The sequence below is a fragment of the Protopterus annectens genome, chromosome 17.part0 (assembly GCF_019279795.1).
Source record: "Protopterus annectens isolate FY-2018-M chromosome 17.part0, PAN1.0, whole genome shotgun sequence".
Classification (NCBI taxonomy): domain Eukaryota; kingdom Metazoa; phylum Chordata; order Ceratodontiformes; family Protopteridae; genus Protopterus; species Protopterus annectens.
In genome coordinates this window covers 397,117,751-397,144,399 of record NC_056751.1, presented here as the reverse complement: position 1 = coordinate 397,144,399, position 26,649 = coordinate 397,117,751, and the positions used below count along the sequence as shown (strand labels likewise).

Here is a 26,649-nt window from a genome sequence, read left to right as displayed (position 1 = left end):
ACAAACATCTTCAATGTCAAAGAGAGACACAAGATCAGATGGGTCAGAATATATCTTGATAGTCATCATCATCTTCTTTCGGCTGTTCCTGTTAGGGGTTGCCACAGCGGATCATCTGCTTCCATTTCTTCCTGTCCTCTGCATCTTGCTCTGTCACACCAGCCACCTGCATGTCCTCTCTCACCAGATCCATAAACCTCATCTTAGGTTGTCCTCTTTTCTTGTTACCTGGTAGCTTCATCCTTAGCATCTTTTTCCCAATATACTCAGCATCCCACTTCAGCACATGTCCAAACCAACGTAATCTTGCCTCTCTGGCTTTGTCTCCAAACCTTCCAACCTGGGTTGACCCTCTAATATACTTATTCCTAATCTTGTCCACCCACGTCACACCCAGTGCAAATCTTAACATCTTTAACTCTGCCACATACAGCTCTAACTCCTGCCTTTGTGTCAATGCCACCGTCTCCAACCCATATAACATAGCTGGTCTCACTACCCTCTTGTAGACCTTACCTTTTACTCTTACTGGTACTCGTCTGTCACAAATCACTCCTGACACTCTTCTCCACCCACTCCATCCTGCCTGTACTCTCTTCTTCACCTCTCTTCCACACTCACCGTTACTCTGAACTAGTGACCCCAAGTATTTAAACTCATCCACCTTCGCCACCTCTACTCCCTGCATCCTCACCATTCCTCTATCCTCCCTCTCATTCACACACATATATTCTGTCTTAGTCCTGCTGACCTTCATTCCTCTTCTCTCTAGAGCATATCTCCATCTCTCCAGGGTCTCCTCCACCTGTTCCCTACTCTCACTACAGATCACACTGTCATCTGCAAACATCATAGTCCACGGGGACTCCTGTCTGATCTCGTCTGTCAACCTGTCCATCACCATTGAAAATAAGAAAGGGCTCAGAGCTGATCCTTGATGTAATCCCACCTCCACCTTAAACACATACTTCACTCCTACCGCAGACCTCACCGCTGTCACACTACCCTCGTACATATCCTGTACCACTCTTACATACTTCTCTGACACTCCCTACTTTCTCATACCATACCACAACTCCTCTTTAGGCACCCTGTCATATGCTTTCTCTAAGTCTACAAAAACACAATGCAACTCCTTCTGACCTTCTCTGTACTTCTCCATCAACACTCTCAGAGCAAACATCGCATCTGTAGTGCTCTTTCCCAACATGAAACCATACTGCTGATCACTAATCATCACGTCCCTTCTTAACCTAGCTTCCACTACTCTTTCATATATCTTGATAGTAGGATGCCAGTATGACTATTGCAAGAGCAAAGCATTTAACATCAATAGAGAATAACACAGAATTAGATACAGGTATTACCACTGGTCAGAGCTTCCAACTAGATGGTACAAACAATATTCTCAATAACATTCTCAACAAATGTGAACTTAAAGTGCAATTGGTTCATATTAGGAGGTACTTCAACAACAGAAATACTTTAAGTGACTGCACAGGAGGTAAAGGAAAGCGCATATAATGTAAGCAGCTTCCCAGAGGACATTAAGCTATATGGGAAGGGACAGACTGAGCATCTTGGAGCCTTAACAACAACATTACACAGACTGAAAGACACAGAGTTAACTCTTAACAGAGACAAAAATGAATTCCACAAGCACAGGCGAGATGTTTATGAGGTCATGTCAGACACATTAATGTCGACTGAAATAAAAGGCTCAGACTACAAAGAAGTAATCAACTAAAGATCCACAGAAATCATCAGTGACTTAGCCATGAGTAACTACAGCATAGTTTTCATGAAAGACTTTTCAGAAATCACAGAGCAACTTGGAAACCTCACTAAGAAAGAGGCTTCTCATGACTAAGTTTTAAAAAGACAAGAAAATGATTTTACTTCTGATCAAGCAGTGTTATATTCTGATCCCACAATATGTCTCCCATGCCATTCATAAGCACATACAGCTATAGGATTAATAATACACATAATACTCACATGCTTATCACATGCCTGCTCTTGAACTCTCACTATAACCTCTCTTTAATATACTACACTTCCTGGTTAGGATCGCACCTTATGTTGCACACAACCACAATGGCCAGGCACGTAAAGTATTCACTGATTTTCTAATATTTTCCATTCATCTTCACTTCATAACATCTCAGTAATGAGATGCCATATTACAACCCATATGGTGAAACATTCCTACATTAAGAGTGGTTTTCTATGTGGGGTCACTCTGTAGGGCAAAACATTCATTGTTTTTGAAGTCTTACTATTAAAAAAGTAGGTCACTTGGGTAGTAAACTTTCTTATTCTGTTAAGTGACAATAAAATATTTCATTTTTTTCTTATACAAGTAAAAGTTCCAAAAATGTTATACTTAATGATATAAAACAATCTAGAACAATTTGTCTTTACTTTCCTCATCTCATTTAACTCTGACAACACTATCAACTCAAAGAGTATCCTCTCCTGGTACAAAAACAGCCAAGTAACCTCTTGGTGCCAGCTTATCTTTACTTTCATCAGCTAATCACTCCAAAACCTCTTCATCCATTTTATTATACTTTGCCACTACAAATTCACCCAAAGGTAACTATATTATGAAATGTAGTGGCTGCATACTTTGAGCATGCCAGAAAACACATCCTGTACAACCTAGTTTGAATATTTGTGCTCCTCTTCCATTTCAGGATATAGTCAAAATTAAATTTATCGTCGGAAATTTGCTGACAGAACTTTAATGTCTCAAATATTCCCATTCAAATTATGGACAAAAAATATCTGCCTTAGATATACCATAACAAAGAGGTAAGAGATTAACATACAATACTGTCTGACCATAAATTCTTGACCATTCACCCACAAAAATATTAGCATAAGCTGAGGCAAAAGGATTGAAGTAAACATTTCTCAACATACACAAACAATTACATATTAAAAAAATAAACTGAAAGGCACAAATTAAAAGCCAGTCTTACCCAAATAATGTGCCACTGTTTTAATTCCATATTCATGTGAAATTATGGAATAATAAACTTTTCAAATCTAGACTCAATCAATAATAATTTTATGACCATACTAAACTCTATCTAATTTTCAACCAGACTAGTGCTCTTTGAACAGTGGTATGCCTGCAGTTTGATGGAACCCTCCTACACCATACATTACTGAGTTGACTGAGGGATGCCAAAATCTTATTATGTATTTTTGGTATGGTGTAAAATACATCTTTCAATGTGTGATTAAGTGTAATAACACATCCCATCCTTTTCTAACAAAAATCTCAAGGAGACATCTGTTTAGCAGATCCAGAAGTTGCACATTAAAATTCTTATAAACAATTTCTAGCCACATTTACATATTCACTTATTAGTTAACAAGGTGCTACTAATTTTTCATATCCACATCTTTTCATGAGCACATACCCACCCCCCTTTGTCTGCCTTACAAAGTAGTACCTTATGCTTCACACCATTCAAACTCTGTCCAATTATGCTTTGTTAAATTATACATTTTAGGCAAATTAATATGTTTAACATGGGTCTATATTACATGATCAAAGTTTCAAAACTTTGAATCTTATATGGTCGACACCATATAATCAAAATTTTGAAACACTGAAAATGTAATAAAACACAACAACCTACAAAAACAAACCATTTAAATGCTCTAAGCAGGGGGGAAGCTCCCTACACCCCCCACACCCCCGTTACTTAAACATACCAACTCCGAGATCACACTACAGTGCAGGAAAAGGGAAATCTTCCCTTTCTGCGCTGTACAGAAATCTCCATTAAAAGATTTGAAGTTTCAAAACTTCAATCATATGGTGTCGACCATATCAGATTAGAAGTTTTGAAACTACGATCTTCTGATATAGACCCGTTTAATATACCCAGTGGGTTCTCATGGTCAACTCTCGGCTGGAGCGCCTTCTGTGTGGAGCCTGCATGTCCTTCCCGCGGTCGAGTGATGTTTAAAGACCGGCAGGTAGGTATGTGCGTGAATGGGTGTGCCTTCTTTGAAGGTTGGCCGCCGGGCTGGCAACTCGGCACCGTAAAAATCCACTGCCAATCATTAGCGGGACAGGAGTTCCGCTGTGGAGACCCCTAACCGGGAAAAGCCGAAAGACATTACTAATATACCCAGTAAACAATTCCTGCTTACATATTGCTTCGCAAAACATTTAATGCAGCATTCCTTCTAACAGGTACAAAAAAGTACAGTTTTGTACCTACCATAAATGTAGATGTCCGAGAGGAATGCATCTGCAGTCTTTACAAATGGGTTGTCCTGTCGTCAGGCAGCCCTTCGGTCGGCCGGATTCCAAAGTCTGTGTCTGGCTTCGGCTGGTGTCGCACTTCACCCGACGTCATTGCGGCAGTCATTCGGGTATAAAGGCATCGGCCGACGCCATTTTCCTCAGTGTTTCTTGCCCCAGATGCCAGGTGCCCTCTTGGATGGCTAAATTTGGATAAATGCCAAAGTTTCCAAATAGTAGAGAGCAAACACACAAAATAAGCATGTATGTACATATATACAAACAAATACACCATAATAGATCCCCCCCAAGCTAGCTGAAGATTGGTAAGTACCCTAGGAGTACCTCAGAGGGGAAGGAGGGTGGGTAATCCTGACTGCAGATGCATTCCTCTCGGACATCTACATTTATGGTAGATACAAAACTGTACTATGTCCTTCAAGGATGCATCTGCAGTCTTTACAAATGGGTAGAATACCATAGCTAGACTAGGGGAGGAGGAAAAGAGAATAGATTATGGTGTAGTCAGCATCCCTTGCAAAACAGCAGTGGCAAAACCAGCACGGGATCTAGAGTATAGAGGTAAATTATAATGCTTGGCAAATGTATGCACGGAGGTCCAAGTAGCAGCCTCTATAATGTCCTTGGTAGCCACTCCTCGTAAGAAAGCTGTGGTAGTGGCTGTAGCCCTTGTGGAGTGAGGCCTGATGTTCTCTGGAGTTTTCTTTCCATGGTAGGAGTAACAAAATCTAATGCAATTTCCTATCCATTTGGAGATTGTCTGTTTAGAAATTGGTTTTCTTTCCTTTCCTGTTGCATATGCTACCAGAAGCTGGTCAGTTTTTCTATTGTTTTTTGTCCTGTCCAGGTAGTAGCGTAATTGTCTGTGTACATCCAAGGTATGCAAGAGCTTTTCTCCCCTGTTCTGTGGATTGGGGAAGAATGTAGGAAGGTGGATAGCCTGATTTAAAGAGACTCTGGATACCACCTTAGGCATAAATGTAGGATTTGTTCTCAAGGACACTCTATCTTGATGGAAGATCAGGAAGGGTTGTACTGCCATTAATGCCTGTAGTTCAGAGACCCTTCTTGCTGAAGTTATTGCCAGCAGGAAAGCAGTCTTCCAGGATAAGTATTGCAATTCTGCTGTAGCTGCTGGTTCGAAAGGAGGTAGAGTCAGATTTCTAGCACAAAGTTCAAGTCCCATGCTGGCAATGGAGGTTTCCTGGGAGGTTTTACATTTTTAATTCCTCTCAGAAACTGTCTGAGCAGAGGATGCGAGAAGACAGGAGGATCCAAGCTGTATTCTGCTGAAATAGCTGATGCATGTATCTTGATGGAGGAATAGGACAGGCCTGTATGAAAGAGCTCCGCCAAGTACTCCAGGATGTTGGCTATGTTCACCAGTGTCACATCTTGCCCCTTTGCAGTACTCCAGATGAGATATCTTTTCCATTTTGCTGCATAATTCTTTCTTGTGGAAGGTCTACGAGCCTCAAGGATTATGTCTTTAACCCTTTGGGATAAATTTGGGTTAATTGTTGTTATGTAATGTTCCAGGCAGTTAGCTGCAGAGTTTTTAGGTTTGGATGCAGGATGTTGTAGTTGTTCTGTGTCAGCAGTAATGGGATCAGGGGCAGTGTCCATATTTGTTCCCGGGACATGCTCCTCAGCAGTGGATACCAATGTTGTCTTGGCCAGTCTGGGGCTATCAGAATGATCCTCGGACGTTCCTCTTTGATCTTGAGAAGCACCTTGTGCATCAAAGGAAGTGGTGGGAATGCGTATGCTGTCAGGCTTTTCCAACTGAAGGATAGGGAGTCCACCTTCCAAGCAAGTGGGTGGTAAGTCCTTGTGCAGAATTTCTTCAACTGGTGATTGAATGGGGATGCAAACAAGTCTATTTGTGGTAATCCCCATTCTCTTGTGATGGTTTTGAAGATGTCCGGATGCAGCAACCATTCGTGGGCATCTGTTGTAGTTCTGCTTAATATGTCTGCTAGAATGTTTTCCTTCCCTGGTACATAAATTGCCTGTAACTGAATGTTGTAGCTCAGAGCCACATCCCATAGGTCCAGTGCCAGCCGGCACAGAGGGTATGAGTGTGTGCCTCCCTGTTTGTTGATGTACCACATAACTGTGGTGTTGTCTGTCCTTATCATCAACTGGCCTTCTTGGAGAAAAGGTCTGAATGCCTGGATTGCCAATTTTACTGCCATAATTTCTTTTAGATTTATGTGCAGATGCAGCTGGTCTTGAGTCCATAGACCTTGAATGCACTTGCCCATCATGTGTGCCCCCCAACCGAGGTCTGAGGCATCTGTCGTGATGGTTTGTCTTGGTTGACTTTTGCAGAAGGGCAGTCCTGTGTTTGATTGACAGGCCTGAGCCCACCATAAGAACTCTTGCTTCAGGCATGGGATCATTGGAATTTTGGTTTCTAGGCTGTGCTTGTGCTGAGACCATAAATTCTTTAGGTACCACTGTAGCTTTCTCATATGCAGCCTGGCATGAGGGACCAGTATTATGCAGGATGCCATGAAGCCTAGAGCTTGTAGCACTTTTCTTGCAGTTAGATGGCTCTGCTTTGTTAATGCCAAGAAGTAGAGAGGAAGTTGCTCTTTCTTTTCTGCAGTTAGAAATGCCATTTGTTTTGATGTGTCCAATTCTGCACCCAGAAAGGTTATTCTTTGGGATGGAATCAGCCTTGACTTTTTTGTATTGACTGTATATCCCAGGGCTTGCAGCAGGTAGATGACTCTTTGTAAGTCTTCTGTTAGTTTGTTTTTGTTGTCCGCTTGTATCAGGCAGTCGTCCAGGTAGGGATAGATTTGAATTCCCTGAAGTCTGCAATGAGCGATTACTGATGCCAGGCATTTCGTGAACACTCTGGGCGCAGTAGATAAGCCAAAGGGCAATGATGAGAATTGATAATGCTCTGATCCTGCAAGAAATCTGAGGTATCTTCTGCAAATTGGTCTTATGGGGACGTGCAGGTATGCCTCCTTGAGATCTAGAGTTACCAGCCAAGATTCCTTGCCCAGCATGGGAAGAAGCTGCTGTAGGGTCAGCATTTTGAATTTTGGAACAATGAGGAATGTGTTTAAAGCGGACAGGTCTAGAATAGGCCTCCATTTGTTTTCCTTTCTTGGTACCAGGAAGAGCCTGGAGTAAAATCCCTTCCCTTGCTCCATAGATGGTACCTTTTCCACAGCTCTCATTCTTAATAATTGAGATATTTGTTTTAGAGCTTCTGCCCTTTGAGAAGGTGGTAGGTTTGGCATTCCTCTCTTTCCTGGTAGTGTATGGAAATGGAACCTGTAACCTTTGTCTATAGTCTGCAAAATCCATTTTTCTCTTGTAATGCAGTGCCAGTTTCTTGAAAATAATGTTAGCTTTCCGCCTAAGGGTGCTTCTAGTTGTTCCCTGGTAGGCGGTGCCACCGCCAAGTCACTGTGATTGAGTTGTTGTAGTGGTGGTGGCTGTATCCGTGCCTCGTTGGTTGTTACCCTGCCACTGGCGACCCCTGTAGGCACCCCTGGAATGGTTTCTGCCTCTAGAGAGCCTATTCCTGCCTCTTTGTGCCTTAGAGGAGTCCGGAAAGGACCAATTCTTGGAGGGCCAGTTCCTGCTAAACCTTGGAGGTTGAACTTGTAAGAAATCTTTCACTGTTTGCACAGATTTTGCTTTCTCTTCCATCTTTTTTAGTACCTGTTGTGCGGGGGTGCCAAATAAATTGACCTTGTCCATAGGTGCATCCAAAAGCTTAGATTTGACATGGTCTGGTAATGCCTGTTCTTTCAACCATGCATGTCTCCTGATAACTGTGCCAGTCATGGCTGATCTAAAGAAAGCCTCCAGTGCATCATAGCCACATTTTAAAGAATGGTTACTAACCTGCTGTATGTTATGTAACATTTCTTGAACATACTTTTTATCTAAAGATTCTTCAGAGGACAGCTTTTTAGTCAACTGGTCAAGCATAAACTCTTGATATTGAATCATATGAAATTGGCAGTTCAAAGCTCTAGCTGACAAAGTAGCAGAGGTGTAAACTTTTTACCTCATCTCTCTAAGGACCTGGATTCCCTTTCAGAGGGAGGGTTTTAGAAGAAGTAGCTGCTACAGCTTTAGGGCCCTGGGAGATAGTCTCTGGATCTGCAAAAGGAGCCTTATATAAGTGGTGATGAGTGTCCGGGACCCTGTAGTACCTATCGGGCTTAGCAGGAGCCGGAGGTAAAGTATCAGGAGCAGTGCAAGCATCATTAAATGCATCATCAACAACAGATAGAACTGGAGGTATAGCTAAAGGCCTATGCTGTGGCAAATGTAGAAAGGTCCTAAGCCTTTTCTAGAGTCTGAGAAATCTTGGCCCTGCCACTGAAATTGTTCCCTCATAGCATGCAAGGTTTCCCCAAAGGAAAATTCCTCAGGAGGAGAGGCTGAAGGGATGGACTCCTCAGCATCAGAGTCTTCGTAAGGAGAATAAGAAGCCTCAGGAGGGTCTGTATGTTCTGAGTCATCAGAGGAATCATCTGTGGCTACTGGCTCAGGGGGCTCTGCTCTAGGCCTCTTTTCTGGAGGAGGGAGAGAGGCCCTGTCTGGATGAGGCTGGGCTCCACGAATTAAAGAGATGAGATCCTCTGCCAAAGAAAGCATATGGGAGCTGGTGCTGGGCCTGAGAGAGGGGGGATTGGCAGGCACAGGTTTTGATGCTTTGGCTGCTTTAGCCCTGGCAAAGGCCTTAATAGACATAGCTGGTGGGGGCCTAGCAGCTCCACGTGCAGGGGTAGAAATATCTAGGGGAATGGTGTCTGATAAATCCTGTGAAATCAAAACAGAAGGTTGGATTTCAGAAGCCGTTTCTACCAGGTTAGAAGAGGCCTCAGTAGAAAGCAAGTTATCGGCTGAAGAAAGAACCGCTTGCTCGGTTTCGGACGAAACAGAGACACTCGTGGTTTGCTTAACCGCGGTTTCGGCCGAAACCGCGGACCGCGAGTGTCGGTCCTTTTCTTTGCGTTTTTTGGTTATTTGCGTAGTCGGAGGATCCGACGGCATAATGTAGGCAAAATCGGAGCTGAAAATCTGTTCAGCAAAGTCCGAGCGACGTCTAAGCGTCCGTCGGTTAAAAGAAGCACAGGCTAGACAAGCTGCTACGTCGTGGTCTGGGCCTAAACAATGTATGCAATAGGAGTGGAAATCTTTATGAGGTATTTGTTTCCCACAAGATAAACAGTTATTAACTTTCTCTGACATCGGCTGAGGCAAGAAAGAGTCCCCAACGGGGTACTTAGCTTTATAGAAGTCTTCGAAGTAGTATTCGATAGTAGTAATCTCTGGATCTGACCGACCGGCACTTGCGAACAGCTTCTGCTTCGGGCGCCACGCGGCAAGAAAGACTGGGGAAAATGGCGTCGGCTGATGCCTTTATACCCGAATGACTGCCGCAATGACGTCGGGTGAAGTGCGACACCAGCCGAAGCCAGACCCAGACTTTGGAATCCGGCCGACCGAAGGGCTGCCTGACGACAGGACAACCCATTTGTAAAGACTGCAGATGCATCCTTGAAGGACATCTTGTTGTTTTAACACAAAGCACCTTTATACTTTTGTAGCCCTTACTCAAAAATGCTAGACCCTGTTGTACAGGGTAATTCAGAGTTTCCATATCCAAATCTTCATCCAGTGACTCAGAACACAAAGAAATTAGTAGCGTCTAAGTCACAACTACCTTCTTTTGCAGTGTAATACTCCTACACACACACACACACACACACACACACACACACACACACACACACACACACACACACACACACACACACACACACCATTTCGGTCTGCTTGCCACCCATACCAGGCCAACAACACATTCCAAAGTCTGAATAAATGAACTTCTATCATGTGCCATGTACTAGGAATGCAGGTATGAAACTCAGTCCTCTAAACAACAAATTAATAATAATAATTAATAAGGGTGAACAAAGTTAAAGGAAGAAGTAACCTCCTGACCTATCAGGACGGTTTCTATACTTTTTTTACCCAGTCTGGATAGAGCTGTGAGCAAAATCCATTTTCAACTAATATGCCATACAAAAAGAGCTAGCATTTCCCTGAGACCGTAACGGTTTCATGAAAATAACATGTCTTCCCAGAGTCATACATTACACCTGTGTGGTACCCTACACAGTATAGAATTAACTACAAATGATAAGTAAATGCAGACTGATCCCACCCCCCCTCCTCAATTCACACAAACACACTGCATCAATGTTCAATAAGTTAATGATTTCATCATCTTCAGAGGGCACAGCAAAAGCAAACATCGCCCTCAAACTTATTTTAACAGACTGTTGCAATCCACTGGCCAGAAATACTACAGAGAAATAAAGCTCCTGCATTCTAAAATGAGGAGAAATGTAACAATAAATACTGAGTTAAAAACAAATCACTTATTGCGTATATGTAACAAAAAAACAAAAATCTGAGCATCACTTGTAGCTCCATAAAAAACAGTCCAAAAACCAACAAAACCCAAAACAAAAGATAAGCAATCTCCCAGCCTTCATGTTACAACTGACTATGAGACTGCAACAGCTTGTTTTCAGACTCATGGCAGTAAAGACACCATTGCACATGCAAAGTTTGGCTTCATTCCCCATGAGTGGGAGTGGAAACAGCGTATAAGCGGGTATGGGATGGGAAAACTTTAAGTTACATTTTCTAACTGTATGGCCATACACCTATTTCCATGAACAACTTCCATGATGTGTTTTCTCAATACATTCAAACAGTATTAAATATTGTTTATACACATGAATGGAGTGTGAAGATTTAGTTCTTAATGTTTATGTTCCTGCACCATATACAATTAAGCCCATGACCACCAGTTTGTTTTTTTTTGTCACAGCTGTTTAGACCACATCGTCAGCAACTGCCAGAAATATCCAAGCTGTCCCTAAAACACAAAGTTCAATATACTTTACATATCCACATAAAGCAGGTCCAAATGTTGAGATAAGTCAGCAAATAGAGGTCCGAATGGAGAGATAAGTCAGCAAGTAAATGAGAGCATTATTGCTGAAATTGAATTCATCCTCAAGTCTTAGTGAGTACCTTCTCAAGGCTGACTCTTTTTTCACAAAATCTCACCAATACGACACTGATATATAGACTGTATTTACATAGCATATATCATGGACAGAAGTAGGTTACAAATTAAAAGACAGAGCTGGGTGCACAAGACCCAGGATAAAAAAAAAGTGCTCAGTCCTGTCAGGCACACTGGTGCCAGGACTGGAAAAGATGACAGTGTAGAATCCTCAAAATAAGGAAACATTCCTACAATGGGGCCAGGCAAGGCCCAGCGGGAGGATGGCCCCCCTGTTATAGCAGGAAGTAGTAGGCCACAAAAATCACTAAAGCGGAAGATAAGAAAGAAATTATGTATCGTTATTATTACACAAAAAGCCCAGAATTTCCCAACACAAGATATACAACACAAAATAACAGAGAAATTAGAGGAAAGAAAAATACTTCCACAAGAAAAAGTGTCAGAAGAAGCTTCAAATAAAAATTTGTATTCATTAATTCAACAGATTTGTGGAAAACAGTATACAGATCAAGAAGCTTTGATCTGTTGGGAAGAAGAAGCATCTGAGGAAGTGCGAAAATGTAAACAAAAACCTAGAGATTACTGAAAAGTACAAAAAAGGTACTAGCACTTAATGCCTCTAAAACCAAATTAATGGTATTTACTCCCTCTAAAGTCACCTCTTTCAATACAAACACATTCTCTATCACTAGCCATAACAACACATATCTGGAACTGGTGTCAGAGGCCAAGTTACTAGGGGTCCAAATTGACAGTCAGCTTAAATTCAATTCCCACCTTCAACTAAATATCAAAAAAACCCATCAAAAACTAGGCATGCTCTACCGACAAAATCGTTATCTCACACCCTCCACTAAAATCACTCTCTCTACCTCATTTCTTATCCCCTCCCTTCTCTATGGAGCCCCACTCCTAACTAATCTACAATCTTCCCTTAAAACACAACTTTCCTCTTGCTACAACAAAATCGCCAAGTTCGCTACCAGCCATAAATCCTCCACCCACCACTCTTCTTCTCTCCACAAACTAAAATGGCTAGAACTATCCAATCATCTCACGTATACTCAACTTACTCTTGCACATAAGCTCAATTTCAACCCCTCCCTCTGTCCCTCCCTTTCCTTTGCCTTAAAATGCACCTACTTGACAGAGTACTAAGGTCTAACAACCAAAACCTAATAGAATTGTACAAACCAACTCATCCCCCAGGTAAAAAATCTCCTATCCTATGGTCTAGCACGTCTCTGGAACTCTCTACCACCATCCATTCGTGCCACCTCTAACCGCTTTATATTCAAAAAATCTCTTCACTCACATCTAGTATCCCAGTGGGAATGCTCCTGCTCCCACCCCACATAATTTACACTGGGAATTTCCATTTTCTTTTCTCTCCCCCTCTTTATACTGGCAATTTCCTTATTACTTTCTCTCCTAACTCATACATCCTTCCCTTGTACTTTCTAAGCTATTTACAAAGAATGCATTAGAATGTACCTCTTAAGTGCAAGCTTCCTAAGATGTAATGGCTTCTCAGTATTTATACTGTAATGTTCCTTTTTTACTAGTCTGTATCATCTGTAATGTTCTTCACTAGTCTGTACTATTTGTAATGGTTTGCTCTACTCTGTAACATTTGTAAAAATTGTAATCTAAAACCTATTGTAACCTTGCTTGTTTTTGGAGCTTTTCTCCCCGGGACTCCATTGAAAACGGGTTCATCTTGGCCCAATGGACTATCCTGGTAAACCAACTGCAAATAAAGAAAGAAAGAAAGAAATATGGGCATGGGAAAGAGAGATTTGATATGGTGCAATATTTATGCAAAGGAGAAGGCCAAATTAATCAATATAAAGAAGGCAGCCCCAAGATATTCGAAGAGAAATACAGACAAAGGCATCTGGACATGAAAAATTTCACAATAAAAAAAAATATCACAAAGAGGGAATGTAGAAAAGAAGAATAGTAAAGTAGAAGTTAAAAAAATAGAAGCTGAAGTTATGGAGTGTCTGTGAAGTGAAGGATTTGGTTTAGAAGGTCTACACAAGTTACATCACCGCATGATAAAATGAGTCCCCAAAGTAAGGAAAAAACAGGAAGGTCAGGAGACATCTGAAGAAGAAATATGGACATGGGAAAGAAAAAGAGATTTAATATGGTGGAATATTTATGCAAAGGAGAAAGCAAAACTGACCAATACAAAAAGAGCAGCACCAAAGATATTTGAAGAGAAATACAAGCAAAGGAATACAGCATGGAAAACTTTGGAATACAAAAAATAAGACAAAGAGGAAAAGTAGAAAAGGAGATTAGTAATGGAGAAGTTAAAGAAATACAAACTGACATTATGGAGTACCTGCGAAGTGAAGGATTTAGTGTAGAAAATCTAATTCAGGAAGCACCACAAGAGGATAGAGCAATTGATATCCAAATTAAGGGGAAACCAGTGGAATAAGAAGCAATTGGTCAGGTGCCATATGAAGATATTTTGGAGCCCTCCACAAGAAATCACTACAAATGTTCACTTGAAGCTAGACAGCAAGGGAAGGAACATAAACTCTGACGCAGTCAATGCTGAGGAGTGATAGGCCAGTGAGTTCCCATACGACAGAGCAACGGATGGCACAGGATGAAATTGAAGAGAATGCGCCACAGGAAGATGCTATAGAACTTTCTATTGAGTGTTTTCAGGAAATGAAAAACAAAAAAATGTGCCCTCAGTTTAGAAGAAAATGAGCCAAGAGAAGAGTTGCTTGATTTAATAGACATTAGATATACATATTAAGCTCAATGAAAGAAAAAGACTGCAGAAGGTCAACAGAACCGCAATAGTCAGAAGTTTGATAAAACAAGTAAACGTAGTAGTTAGGACTGTCCATTGAAATCCATGCAATATAACAAAAGCTAACAGGCTACATTACTGTGCAGCTAAATTAATAACTGATAAAGTCCTACCACAAGAACACAGAGTAGTGAGGGAAAGGAAGGGGAAAAATCGAATACCATTGTGGAAGTATAGAACAGAAAAAACTATAAAGCGATTAAGACAAGAAGTGTCACTGTTAGAAAAATATAGAAGAGGGAATAGATCAACAAAAATACTGAGAGAGACATGATTAAAAACAATGCGCAGTGTTAGAACAGACCAGGATCTGTCATCCACTATCGCAAATAAACTAAAAATCTCAGTACAGGCAGAAAAACTTAGAAGATATGCAGGTAAATATAAAAGAAAAGTAGAAAATTAGCAATTTATTATAAAAGTTTTATAGAGAATTGGGAAGCAAGGTAAAAGGAATTGAAAGACCGCCAAAAAAAAGACAAAGATGCTAAATGGATAGAAGTAAAAGGATAAAAAGTTCAAAGGTACCGAATATGAAATGGGATGAAGTAACAGTCAGAGAGATTGAAACAAAGTTAAGAAAAGCCTCTCTGTCAATGACTTAAAACTGTACAGCTCATCAGATGAGGAAATGAAAGCACAACTGCAAGTTGTCAAAACTTTTCCAGATGATACAAGAATGCCATTTGGCCTTGATAAATGTGCAAAAGCAACTTTAAAGCAGGAAAACTGCAACACCAAGAAAACATCAGTTTGTGACAAGAATGTGATATAAAAGAACTTGAGCAAGAGGGAGTATATAAATATTTGGAAATTGATGAAGGAGCAACAATAAAAAATGAACAAATGCAAATAAAACTTAGTAAGGAATACTTTAGATGACTTAAATTAATACTGAAAACAGCACTGACATCTAGGAACAAAATTCAGCTATAAACCAATTTGCTTTTCCTGTCCTAACTTACTGCTTTGTTGTGACTGACTGGCCCCAAAACATGTTGGATAGACTGGATAGGTAAACAAGGATGCTTCATGCTCACCAAATGATTTATAAAAATCAGTGCATACCAAGATTATATATTCCCCGTTTCAAAGGAGGGGTGGGCCTCCTTGAAATTGATTGCATGTATAGATCGGCAATCGTGGGACTCCACACATCTGCTGACCTCACAAGACCCAACATAGTGAAAGTTTTGGAACATGAGGAGAATAAATCTAAGATGACGTCTCTGCTTAATCTAGTAGAGGCATATCGGTGTCAAACAGAAATGGAAATCAAATCAGAAGTAGATAAAAATCAGGCAGCAACTGAATGTGCCAAAAAACAAAAGAAAGAATATAAGGTGAAGGACCAGATGAGAAAGCAAGAAATGTGGAAAATTTATAAAAATAGTTGCAAGTATAGAAAACTTCTGGAAGAACCTCATGCTGATCAGGAATGAATGTAAGAATGATTAAGGAGAGGCAAATTCAAACCAAGAGATGAAAGGTTAATAGTGGCAGAGGGACTGTATACTGAAAGGCATAATAATGTGGCAAGACTGTTGCACTGGGGATTGTGCAAACACTATGGTACTGAAGTGGCTGAAAAACACTGGAAACATGAGCCACAAAGCATCATAGAAAATGATGAAGTTTATATTACATGGGATCATCCATTACCAACAGTTCAAAAGACAGATGCCAGAAAACTGGATATAGTGGTCCATGAATACAAGACAAACGTAGCACTGATCATTGAAATCGCCACACCCAGTGACTACAGCGTACAGAGAGACACAAAGTCATAAAATATCAGGGATTTACAAGCAGAAACTACAGCAATGTGGGAGAAAAATAGCCAGACAGTCTCAAAAAAAGTAGGAGCAATGGGTCTTTTAGAAAAGAATTTACAATTGTATTTAGATTATGTTACCAATACATGTAACCCCATACAAACTGCAGAAGGAGCTACTACTGGGCACATTGCGGGTGCTGCGAAGAGCACTTCTGGCTGACATCAAGACTGAAACAATACTAATTTCATGAACTTTATTTGTACTTTGACTTAGGAATGAGGTCCATTCCCATTGTGGTATTGGAAAACCAAGATTTGGAGAAATTAAAAGGAGAGAGAAACCACCACAGAATTTCACAGCAGCAGCACAATGATGCACCTGCAAAACAGCACACAAAACCAGCAGTAAACTGTTAATAATCAACTGCATAATAAATTTGTCTGCATACAAATTCACTGAAAACACTTACCTTTCTCATGAAAGTAACACCTCAGAATATAAATATATATATATATATATATATATTTTTTTATTTTATTTATTTACAGTAATGCTACAAAACAAAGAATATTATGGAAACATGAGCTGCAGCAGTATTCTTGCAAATGTTTTGCGCCACTTAGGAATGTCTGGATTTAGCTTGAAACCTGTGCATATCTGTAAGAATTGTAACAGTTTACTCTCACAGTTCAATTCAGCTTGGCATGACCCACACAAAACACTGCATTTCAGTAGGTCACGAGATTTTTACATTTAGAAGTTCATGTGTTATTTTGTTGTCATTATTTCAAAGCTCTGTTAGGCTATGTGGTATTTGGCTGACAAAACATTTGCCTTCACAATTGACTTTTTTCCTCAACCACAGAACAGTCTTGGGTTCACATTTTAAGAGAGAGTACAATTCAATTTACTACATCATCTACTTCCTCTAGACAATACAGTGATACAAAAGTCATGTGCTAACCAACTTACTCTTGAGAAGATCCAGGCTGTCCTGTCTGTATCATTCCAGGCCAGAACTGAAACAAAAGCAAAAATACATGCTGCTGTGAGTATCGGATATGGCACCTGTACTGTGACTGTTGTGTCTCAGTAGATGAAACAATAATCATATAAATAAACTGAGGAAAAAATTTACAAGCATCTGAGTATATATGCATGTAAGAACATGACTTTCTCTTAGAACGTCTTTCTGCTTTGCGGATGAACCAGTTTATACCCCAAATGTGTTAAGTACAGAACAGGTCTACAGAAATGGTGCGGGTGAGTACATGCTTCAGCAATGAGCACAGACACACAGGATATACTAATGATCTCATCTGTATGGACCAAGTGCCAGAAAAGGCATTCTAGGAGTCGAACATAGCTATCACAGACGTCAGCTTAGAAATGCAGTATTATCCAACTTATTTTGCATACGTCATTTATAACTACGATAAAAATGCTCACATCATTAACCTCTGCACACAGAAACAACGATCATACTCAAATGAACCTATGCACACAGAAACAATGATCACACTCAAATGAAAGAAATAAAACAGGCATTATAGGTTAAGTACCAAGTTAACTGGACATGCAGGCCATTTAAAGCCTAATCATTTTCACCTTCAAAGATGAGAATCAAACCTTATACCTTGTATCGGTGACAGAAATACCTTAACCATTATAACAACTCAAGTATTATTACCTGAGTTAACAAACTTTGTTAAATGTCGAACAGCTAATGAGATGTCCTTTTGTCAAATGAACTTCTTGCAGACAACTATTGTCTGCATTACAGTGTGATATACGTTGTTGCATGTTTCTTTGTTTGATTATATGATCATTGTCAGCGTTAGGCACCCGCCAAACCCACGGCCGCGGGGAGCCCCCGATTATCTCCCCACATACGAGCGCCCCCATATGAAGCAGCCACGGGTTTCAACACAGCTTCCACTCCTTGCTTGGCGCCTCGTTCATCCGGCAGCACCGTCGCGCGATTCTGCCTTTTTTTTCCCCCCTGAAAGAACTTGCTTCCTTGATGGCTGCAGCCAATCAGGTCCCTTGCTTTACTTGTCAGCTGCTCTCAATCAGGTCCACTTCAGTGAAGCAAGGTACCCGATTGGCTGCAGCAGTCAAGAAGCAAGTTCTAGCTTCCTGATTGGATTTACCGTAATATGTGGTCTGTTGGGTCAGTTCTTTTGATTGTCGACGTTAGGCACACATCTGAATTGCCCAGATTTTTAAGAATATCCACATTTTTGCTTTATATTTTTGGTTTGTTCTTCATAAAATTTGTGGTTTTCTTATACATTAATGAGTATTGAAGTCGTTAAATAACAGCAGACACAAACATTTAAGTTTCAGACTTTATATCCTTCAGAAAAATGTATGCTAAAGCAAAGTCTGAAAGCAAGTTTGTAAGTTTATATGAGCAATATTTAAAAAGTGTCCCTATTTTTAAACCTTTGTACCCCTATTATTTTTGGGTTTGTCCAGATTTTTCATGCTAAGAGGTTGAGAGGTATGCTGTGAGGATGGATGGAGGATGCAGGTTTTGCTGGAACGAAAGTGAGATCAGCAAAGTAGCTGTATTTTAACTGCCCTTGTAAGGGCAATTTCTAAAAGATCTGAAAAACTGTCCTTTTGAGGGCAATTTAAAAGGGGTGAACAGGTCTGGTCTGTGTGTAGTTGAAGCAAGCAGAGGATTAGTAGCAGCCTTCTATTAACTGCAGAAAAGGTAAGTTGCTGGGTTTATTTTTAACTTTTTTTTTTATGGGGGGGGGGGGGCCTAGGGAGAGGATTGTATAACTTTTTTTCTGCAGAGTTCTTACGCTAAGGTGATTTGTGTGCGGGGGGGGGGGAGTGGTTATAACTGTTTTATTTTATCTTTGTCCAGAATTCTTCTGCTAAGAGACTGAGAAAGGAATGCTTGTTTGTAATTAATGTCCAGATATGATGTTGTTTTTTTTTTATCTAGTCTTGCATAAGAATATTCAATATTGCATTTTTGTTTTGTGTACAACTGTGCTGTAATATTGGTAGTGAGGGGATAGTGGCGGTGAGAATGCTGCAGAACATACAGATGTTTTAATGTACACCAATGCAAACCCTGTTCTGCTAGTATATTTTGTGTATACCGGCAATGTTTACAACTATGCCTGATGTTACACCTTTGTTCTAGGGTAAATTCTTTGCTCTGTCCAGAATTATTGTGCTGAGAGGTTGGGAGGGGCATTAGTGGCTGTGAGAATGTTGCAGAATGTACAGCTGCTGTTTTAATGTATACTAATGCAAACCCTGTTATACTAGTATTGTGTATACCGGCAGTGTTTACAACTATCTCTGATGGTACGCCTTTGTTCTAGGATAATTTTTTGCTTTGTCTAGAGTTATTGTGCTGACAGGTTGGTAGGGGGGTTACAGTCTGTGAGAATGTTGTGTCTTTCGGCTTTTCCCGGTTAGGGGTCGCCAAAGCGGAACTCCGTTCCGCTAATGATTGGCAGTAGATTTTTTGCGTACTGAGTTGCCAGCTCTGACGCACAACCTTCAACGAAGGTACGCCCATTCACGCATGTTTCCACGCAGAAGACGCTCTGAGAATCGAACCGGACAGCGTCTTACTATGAGGCGACAACGCTACCGCAGCACCAGGTTACAGTCTGTGAGAATGTTGTGCAATATTCAGATGTTTGCCTGGTATTTATCTATTTTCATTAAAACATGTGGGGTTACGCAATGCATTTTACTTCCTAATCTGTTATTCCAGCATCTATATTTGCTGATAAGCACATTGTTTTTTATGTTATGCCTTTGTGTTTTTATTTTATTTTCACTTCCTCCAGATTTATTGTGCTGAGATACTGGGGGGTAAGGGCTGTGACAATTCTGCAGAATGTACTGATGTCTTAATGTGTGTCAGTGCAACCCCTATTCTACTATTGAAGTGGATCATTGCAAAGTTTCAAACTATCCCTGATGTTATGCCTTTGTTCTGCATTTTTTTTTTTGGGCTTTGTCTGGAATTGTTAAGCTGTGAGGTTAGAGGAGAGGGGTAGGGTCTGTGAGAATGTTGCACAATGTTTAGATGTCTGACCTGTATTTTTGGTCTGTTAAATATCAAAAATGTGAATTCACATATTGCATGCTATTGGAAAAATCTGTTATTCTACCATCTTTATTAGTTCATAACCACAGTGTTTTAAACCCCCTAATGTTACGTCCTTGTCTTTTTTTTTTTGTACCTCCTCTAGAATTGTGCTGAGACTTTTGGGGGGGACTATGAGAGTTCTGTAGAATGTACGGATTATTGTAATGAATGCTAACGTAATCCCTGTTATTTTAATATCTTTCTAGGTTTATTATAGCAATGTTTGTAACTATCCTTGATGTTACACCTTTGTTCTGCAGTTATTTTCAGCTTTGGAATTATGCTGAGAGGTTAGGAGGTTGGTAGGGGCTGTGAGAATTTTGTACAATGTCCAGGTGTTTGTTAGTTTTGGTCGGTTCTTCAAAAATGTGGGGTCACACAATGCATGCTACTGCAAAATCTTATTCTAGCATCATTATTAGTTCATAACCCCAGTATTTTAAATTCTTAATGTTCAGTCTTACTGTAGTGCTGTTCATCATGTGTGGGAGTCTATGTCCTGACTGCGAGTCTGTGTAACTGTCTGCCTCGTGTCTCTGTCCTGTGTGAGGGAGTCTGCGTGGGTGTCTGTGTACCTCTGTGGGACTGGCTACCTTGATGCTGTACAGAGGCTTGCCGTAATGTAACAACAATACTACTAAATGCCAGTCAGCGTGTGTGTATTTGCGAGTGGCTACCTTGCTGTGGTAAAGGGGCTTGTCATAATTTAGTGGTACTAAATTTTATTTATTTTATTTACTTAACATTTGTTGACCGGGAACGTCCGACTGGGACAGAGCCTATTTTTAGCAGAGGCCCATGGAGAAACGCTACAGAAGCATGTCTTTGGAATGTGGGAGGAAACCACATGAACAGAGGGAGGACATGCAGACTCCGCACAGAAGGCACCCCAGCTGAGAATCGAACTAGAGAACCTCTTGCTTGGGGGGGGGGGGCACAAAGTTAACTGCTGCACCACTGCGCAGTCCCAGTCAGTGTGTGTGTGTGTGTGTGTGTGTGTGTGTGTGTGTGTGTGTGTGTGTACCATTGTGAGCGGCTACCTTTACTGTGGTACAGGGGCTTGTCATAATGTAACATTGGTACTAAATGCCAGCCAGTGTGTACCTTGACATTTCCAAGTCTTTTTAATGGTCTGAATGTAGTAACACTACACAGTGATTGTTAAATAATGTTGTATGCACTTGATACTGAATGAGGCGTGATGGCAATATGATCACACTTTTTATATTCTCCTGGGTAGGGCCCCCAACTTGAAACTTGCTGGGGGCCCCCAAAATACTAGGACCGGCCATGTACATGATATAACCCAATAACATTTACATAATTTATAACAGTACTCCATAAGCTCTTTAAACACGTTTTCAGCAAAATGGCCTCCCATCAACTGATCAAACTTTCTAACATACTTACTGATGCAGTAATAGCACCATTTTTCATTTTCACTCACCTAATGAAAAACCAAACTTACCATCAAATTTCAAAGCAAAAACACTATGACATACTAAGTGAAAACCAGCGCATTGAATAGTCTAATGAACAAACAAATAAATTAAGAGGAAAGAGAAAGAAGTACCCCCCCCCCCCCAGCTTCAGAGCTGCTAATCGAACTTAACACATCTGTGTTACAGTCAAGCCTCCAACATTCCATGCCAGGGAGCCAAAAAATGATAGTTTTTAATAATTCTTGGGTGGGAAAACAGTTATTATGAGTTTGATTTATTTGAAAGTTTTGGCAGTATTCTGTAAATTACTGTCAGATGGTCTAAAAAGAAAACCGAGGGAGGAAGAAATCAAGGTGTGATATCTTAGGGCTAGAAGTTATTGGTTGGTGTTAGGAGACTGTGACTAGGTGAAGGAGTTAAGTGGTGTTAGGAGACTGTGACTAGGTGAAGGAGTTAAGTGGTGTTAGGAGACTGTGACTAGGTGAAGGAGTTAAGTGGTGTTAGGAGACTGTGACTAGGTGAAGGAGTTAAGTGGTGTTAGGAGACTGTGACTAGGTGAAGGAGTTAAGTGGTGTTAGGAGACTGTGACTAGGTGAAGGAGTTAAGAAGGCTACCAGAAGCTTTCATATATCTTTGTGCTCCCCTAGGGAGCTTGTTTACTTTTTAAAAGGAGGCTTTAGATAATGCATGAATTCTGTACCCTTTATCTCCTACCACTTACCCAATTCAGACTGAGAACAATGTCCTGCACTGACCATTCTGCATGGCACACATTGTCTAGGAGGTGTGGTAGGCCCTAAGTTTCCTGGAATATAACCTGCTGGTGTCACGGCTTTGGTACTAGCACCCATGACAGTTTTTCAGATCATACTGCACAAAAAGCACTGGTATGGGTCCTAACTTGTCATCTAATATCTGAAAGAAGACTCAGAATTCAGTGATTCAGATACTGAATATGGGAACTTTACAATGATATATGATCATATCAATATTTGAACTGTATGGGCAGTAAACAAGAAATATGAAGCAAAAGGACTGGACACACTGTCTTACTGGGGCTTTGCAACATCATAACATGTAAGAATCTCCAACTTGAGCAACTAGACAATTTTTAAACTTGAACTAAACTTTAGATGTAAGAACAAGTTATTCCAGCTAGTGAGCCTTTAAGTCAGCACCGACAGAACAGCTTGATTTTTTTCCCTTGAAACCTGGACTTGAAATCAAGCAATGTATTAAACAATGTTTTTTTCAGAAATCATTAATTTTGTAATGTTTTTGTTCAAAACAGCCGTAGTACAACATGATGTCACCTGACCACCTGGTGGAATTGCAACATCAATAAGCTGTATAACAAAAAGACAAAAAATCATGAGAAAAATTAGGAAGTGCAATGTCTAAGATAAAAATTCACTCATCAGTCTAAACAAGTTACTCAAGGGGATATTAAATCTACCAAGGCAAAAATGGGCTTCCAGGAAAGAACAATCACAAGGCACTCTTCAACAATGTTCAAAACCTCAAAGTCAACATACAACAATGTAATGAACTAACTGTAAATGGAGCCACCTCTAATGATTCGGAAGACACAGCAAAAACACTGCCTAACAAATTAAGCTGCAATTTTACTCCCCAACTCTCAGGACACCCCTCAGGAAACACCCTCAACCATAATCTCTCTACCACCAGGAAACTGGTCCTCAACACTGCATCAGTGGGGTCCATTAATAGGTTCATAGGTTGGTACTGAGCTATCTGCCCGAAGGCATATATTAGCCAAGCCACGTTGTGCGGTATTCACCGCCCCTTTAGTAGTTCCCTAGACCCTTGTACTAGCAGCTAGTACCCTTGGCCCCTATCTAGTAGTGCTGTTGGTGTGATCCCCGGTGTGAACTTTCTGTTACCCATCCACTCATCAAGGTTCCGCTTGAAGAGTGATAGTGAGGGGCTCTGTCTTATGTAGATCAGGACCCTGTTCCATTTAGGGAAGTCTCTGCAAAGGGAATCTATCCCTCCAGCATGTTCTATTCATTCTTGTGTTGAGGTTTATATCCCCTGAGCATGTAGCTTGAGTAGATTTGGTTTTGCTAAGATGGGGCATGTTCAACAATTCTGGGTTGGACATGGCTCTGTACGTTACACAGAGATCGCCTCTGAGAAAGCGGTATGCAACAGAGAACAGTCTTGCTTTTTCAATCGTGCTGCATAGGGCAACTGTTTGAGGCCAGTAATTCTCTTGGATAGGTACCTCTGTGGTCTCTCCAGCTGCTGGAGATGTCTAGCCAGGTACATTCCAATTGGTGCATTGTACTCAATAATGGGTCTGATGAGGGAAGAGTAGAGGGGCACCATTACATCCTTAGATCTTGATGCGAACCCTTTCATGATCAGATGGGTCACATAGAAGGATTTTCTAACCACTTTGGCAACATGGTTATCAATGGAAAGCTGGCTATCTACTTGGGTTCCTAGATCCCTTATTTCTTCTTCAGATTTCAGGGGATTACCTCCTATGTTGTAGTTTGCGGGTACTCTGTTTTTTCCAAAGGGGATTACTACGCAGTTTTTTGCATTTAGCTTGAGACCATGGCTTTGACACCATGCATCAGTCTCATTTAGGCCCTTCTGGAGGATCTCCATGTCGGCCAGAGACTCTGTTATAGCACCCAGTTTGCAGTCATCCGCAAACTTAGTCAGCCACAGCCCTTGCATGCTTGCCTGTACTTCTGAGAAGTATATGCCAAACAGGAGGGGCCCCAGGACAGAGCCCTGAGGCACACCACTCGTTACTGGTCTGGATTTGGACATAGATTCCGCTACTCTTACTTTATAGGATCTGTCTGAGAGCCAGTTTGCGATCCATCTTGTGACGTAAGGGTTTATGCTCAGGCTGGTGAGCTTATCAATAATACCCAAATGGGGAATGGTGTCAAATGCTTTAGCAAGGCCAAGGTAAGCCGTGTGTACCTCCTTTCCCTTATCTATAGCCTGAGTAACTGTCTCAAAGAAATCCACCAGGTTCAGGAGGCATGATCTGCCCTTGACAAAGCCGAACTGTGTGAGGTCCAGCGAACGGAGGTTCCCAATCTCCCCATTTATGAGTTCCATAATGATTCGCTCCATAGCCTTACAGATCAGACTGGTCAGACTTATTGGTCGGTAGTTCCCAGGGTCAGTTGTGGCCCCACCCTTGTGTAGCGGGACCACTGTTGCCATGCGCCATTCTCTGGGCACATATCCTGTGGAGAGGCTGAGAATGAACATGATATTAAGATGCAGGGTTAATTCCTTTTGGAGCTCGCCTTTGACACAGCCTGGGACACCATCTGGTCCCATGGAGGCAGTGTTTTTAGCTTTAGATAGAGCCTTGTTAACCAACAGTAATAATTGGACTTACACAATCCCCTGGAATGGTAATAGGCCCTGTAGGGGTGTGTGTGTGTGTGGGGGGGGGGGGGATTTGCACTGAACCTGTCAGCCAAGATGTTGGCAATGTCAGAAGGGTCAGTGTATTTTGCTCCATTTTGTACTAGCTCAGAACAGACCTGAGTGTTGCCCATTTAGGTTTTTGATGTAGCCATAGAAAGCCTTATGGTTATCCTTGGCATCCTTGGCAACTTTCTTTTCAAAATTAGGTTTAGTTGACTTGATGAGGGCCCTCAATTTCTTACTAACGCTGATCAGGGATGATATTTCTACTTGAGATTTGGCCTTTTTTGTATAATTCTCCTCCTTTTATTGTAAAGTTTGCTTATGGCCGGGGTCCACCAGACTGGTTTCCAAGATGCCTCCTTAACAGCATGAAACGTGACCTATCAGGACCACTAGAATCATTATTTAACCACAGCTTCCAGAAAGTCTTCATACCAAGCAAATGGAGGACTACAACGGTTATCCCTCTGTACAAATGTGGGCCATCTATGGACCCAGCCAACTGCAGACCCATACGTCTGACTAGGCTCATATGTAAAGACATGGAAAAAATTATCGTGGAAATGATAAACAATGACATAGGAATTCTCCACACACTGGTTCAACTCAGTTTTATTTTGTCAAGGGCAGGTCATGCTTACCCAGCCTGATTAAATTCTTTGAGAAGGTCTCAAAAGCAATGGATAGGGGCAAAACAGTGAAAACTGCCTACCTTGACTGAACCAAAGCATTTTACACAATACTCCCACTTAGACATCGTAGACTAACATACAAAATTATGTATAAGCCACAATGTCATAGATTCACAAACAGGACTTAAAAAGTTGGGAGGGGGGGGGGTCTACCTTCACAAAGAGGTCTTTCACTAGCAGAGTCCTTAAAGACTCACTGCTGGGGCCACTACTTTTGGCATCTACTTCTCTGAAGTAAAGGCCAACATCAAACTGCCACTGGTTGGCAAAGTTAATAGAACACAAACTAGATGCAGTCACAGAATAACCCAAAAGCAAATATACCCCCCAGGAAGGCCTGACAGACTATAAACTTGTTCCACAGTCTAAAATTCAATGCCAAAAATGCATACTGATATCCTTTTCTAAGATGGTTACCCCTGGAAACTACCACACTGACAATAAATGCCAAATTGTAGACTCAATGATCAGGCATGTGGGAAAGTATGCAGAGAGCGACCTGGTCTTTGACTATCATATGTCTACGGTAGCAAGAAAATTCTATGTTGTGCATCTTATAAGCAGGGGTATGGAGTCTATAGCCAAGGATGTTACTATTCAGCTGTACTCGGCCCTCATCAGACTAATGATTGATAACAATACCCCCTTTGGTATGTACCTGACCAGTCATATGCAACAACTGGAGCATTCACAGAAATTCCTCACAAAAAGAATAGAGGGTGTAACTAACATATCATACATAGACCTTCTCAAAGCACTATCCCTGTACTCTCTATGCCTGCCCTACAAAGCATGCTCTGATCCCATTCTGAGGGCCATGATGCACATCTGCAAAACAAATAGTATCAGAATGACCCAATCTAGGCACCCAAACCTCATCTGCAACATAAACAGGACCACTTCTCTTGAACAGGATTCCCATCCATGTGAAGTAGAGATCTTCCTTAACC

The 26,649-nt window shown here is 41.1% G+C and overlaps 1 protein-coding gene across 5 annotated transcripts in view; it reads right to left on the bottom strand.

The window, feature by feature from the left end:
- The window catches only part of TEAD1 (TEA domain transcription factor 1), a 1,209,838-nt gene that overhangs the window by 221,857 nt on the left and 961,332 nt on the right, over nt 1-26,649 (bottom strand). For all 5 annotated transcript variants that reach the window (XM_044058987.1, XM_044058991.1, XM_044058986.1 and 2 more), the window contains one exon: nt 16,974-17,020. In XM_044058987.1, the coding sequence (XP_043914922.1) occupies nt 16,974-17,020 (47 nt within the window). The remainder of the gene's footprint in view (nt 1-16,973; nt 17,021-26,649) is intronic.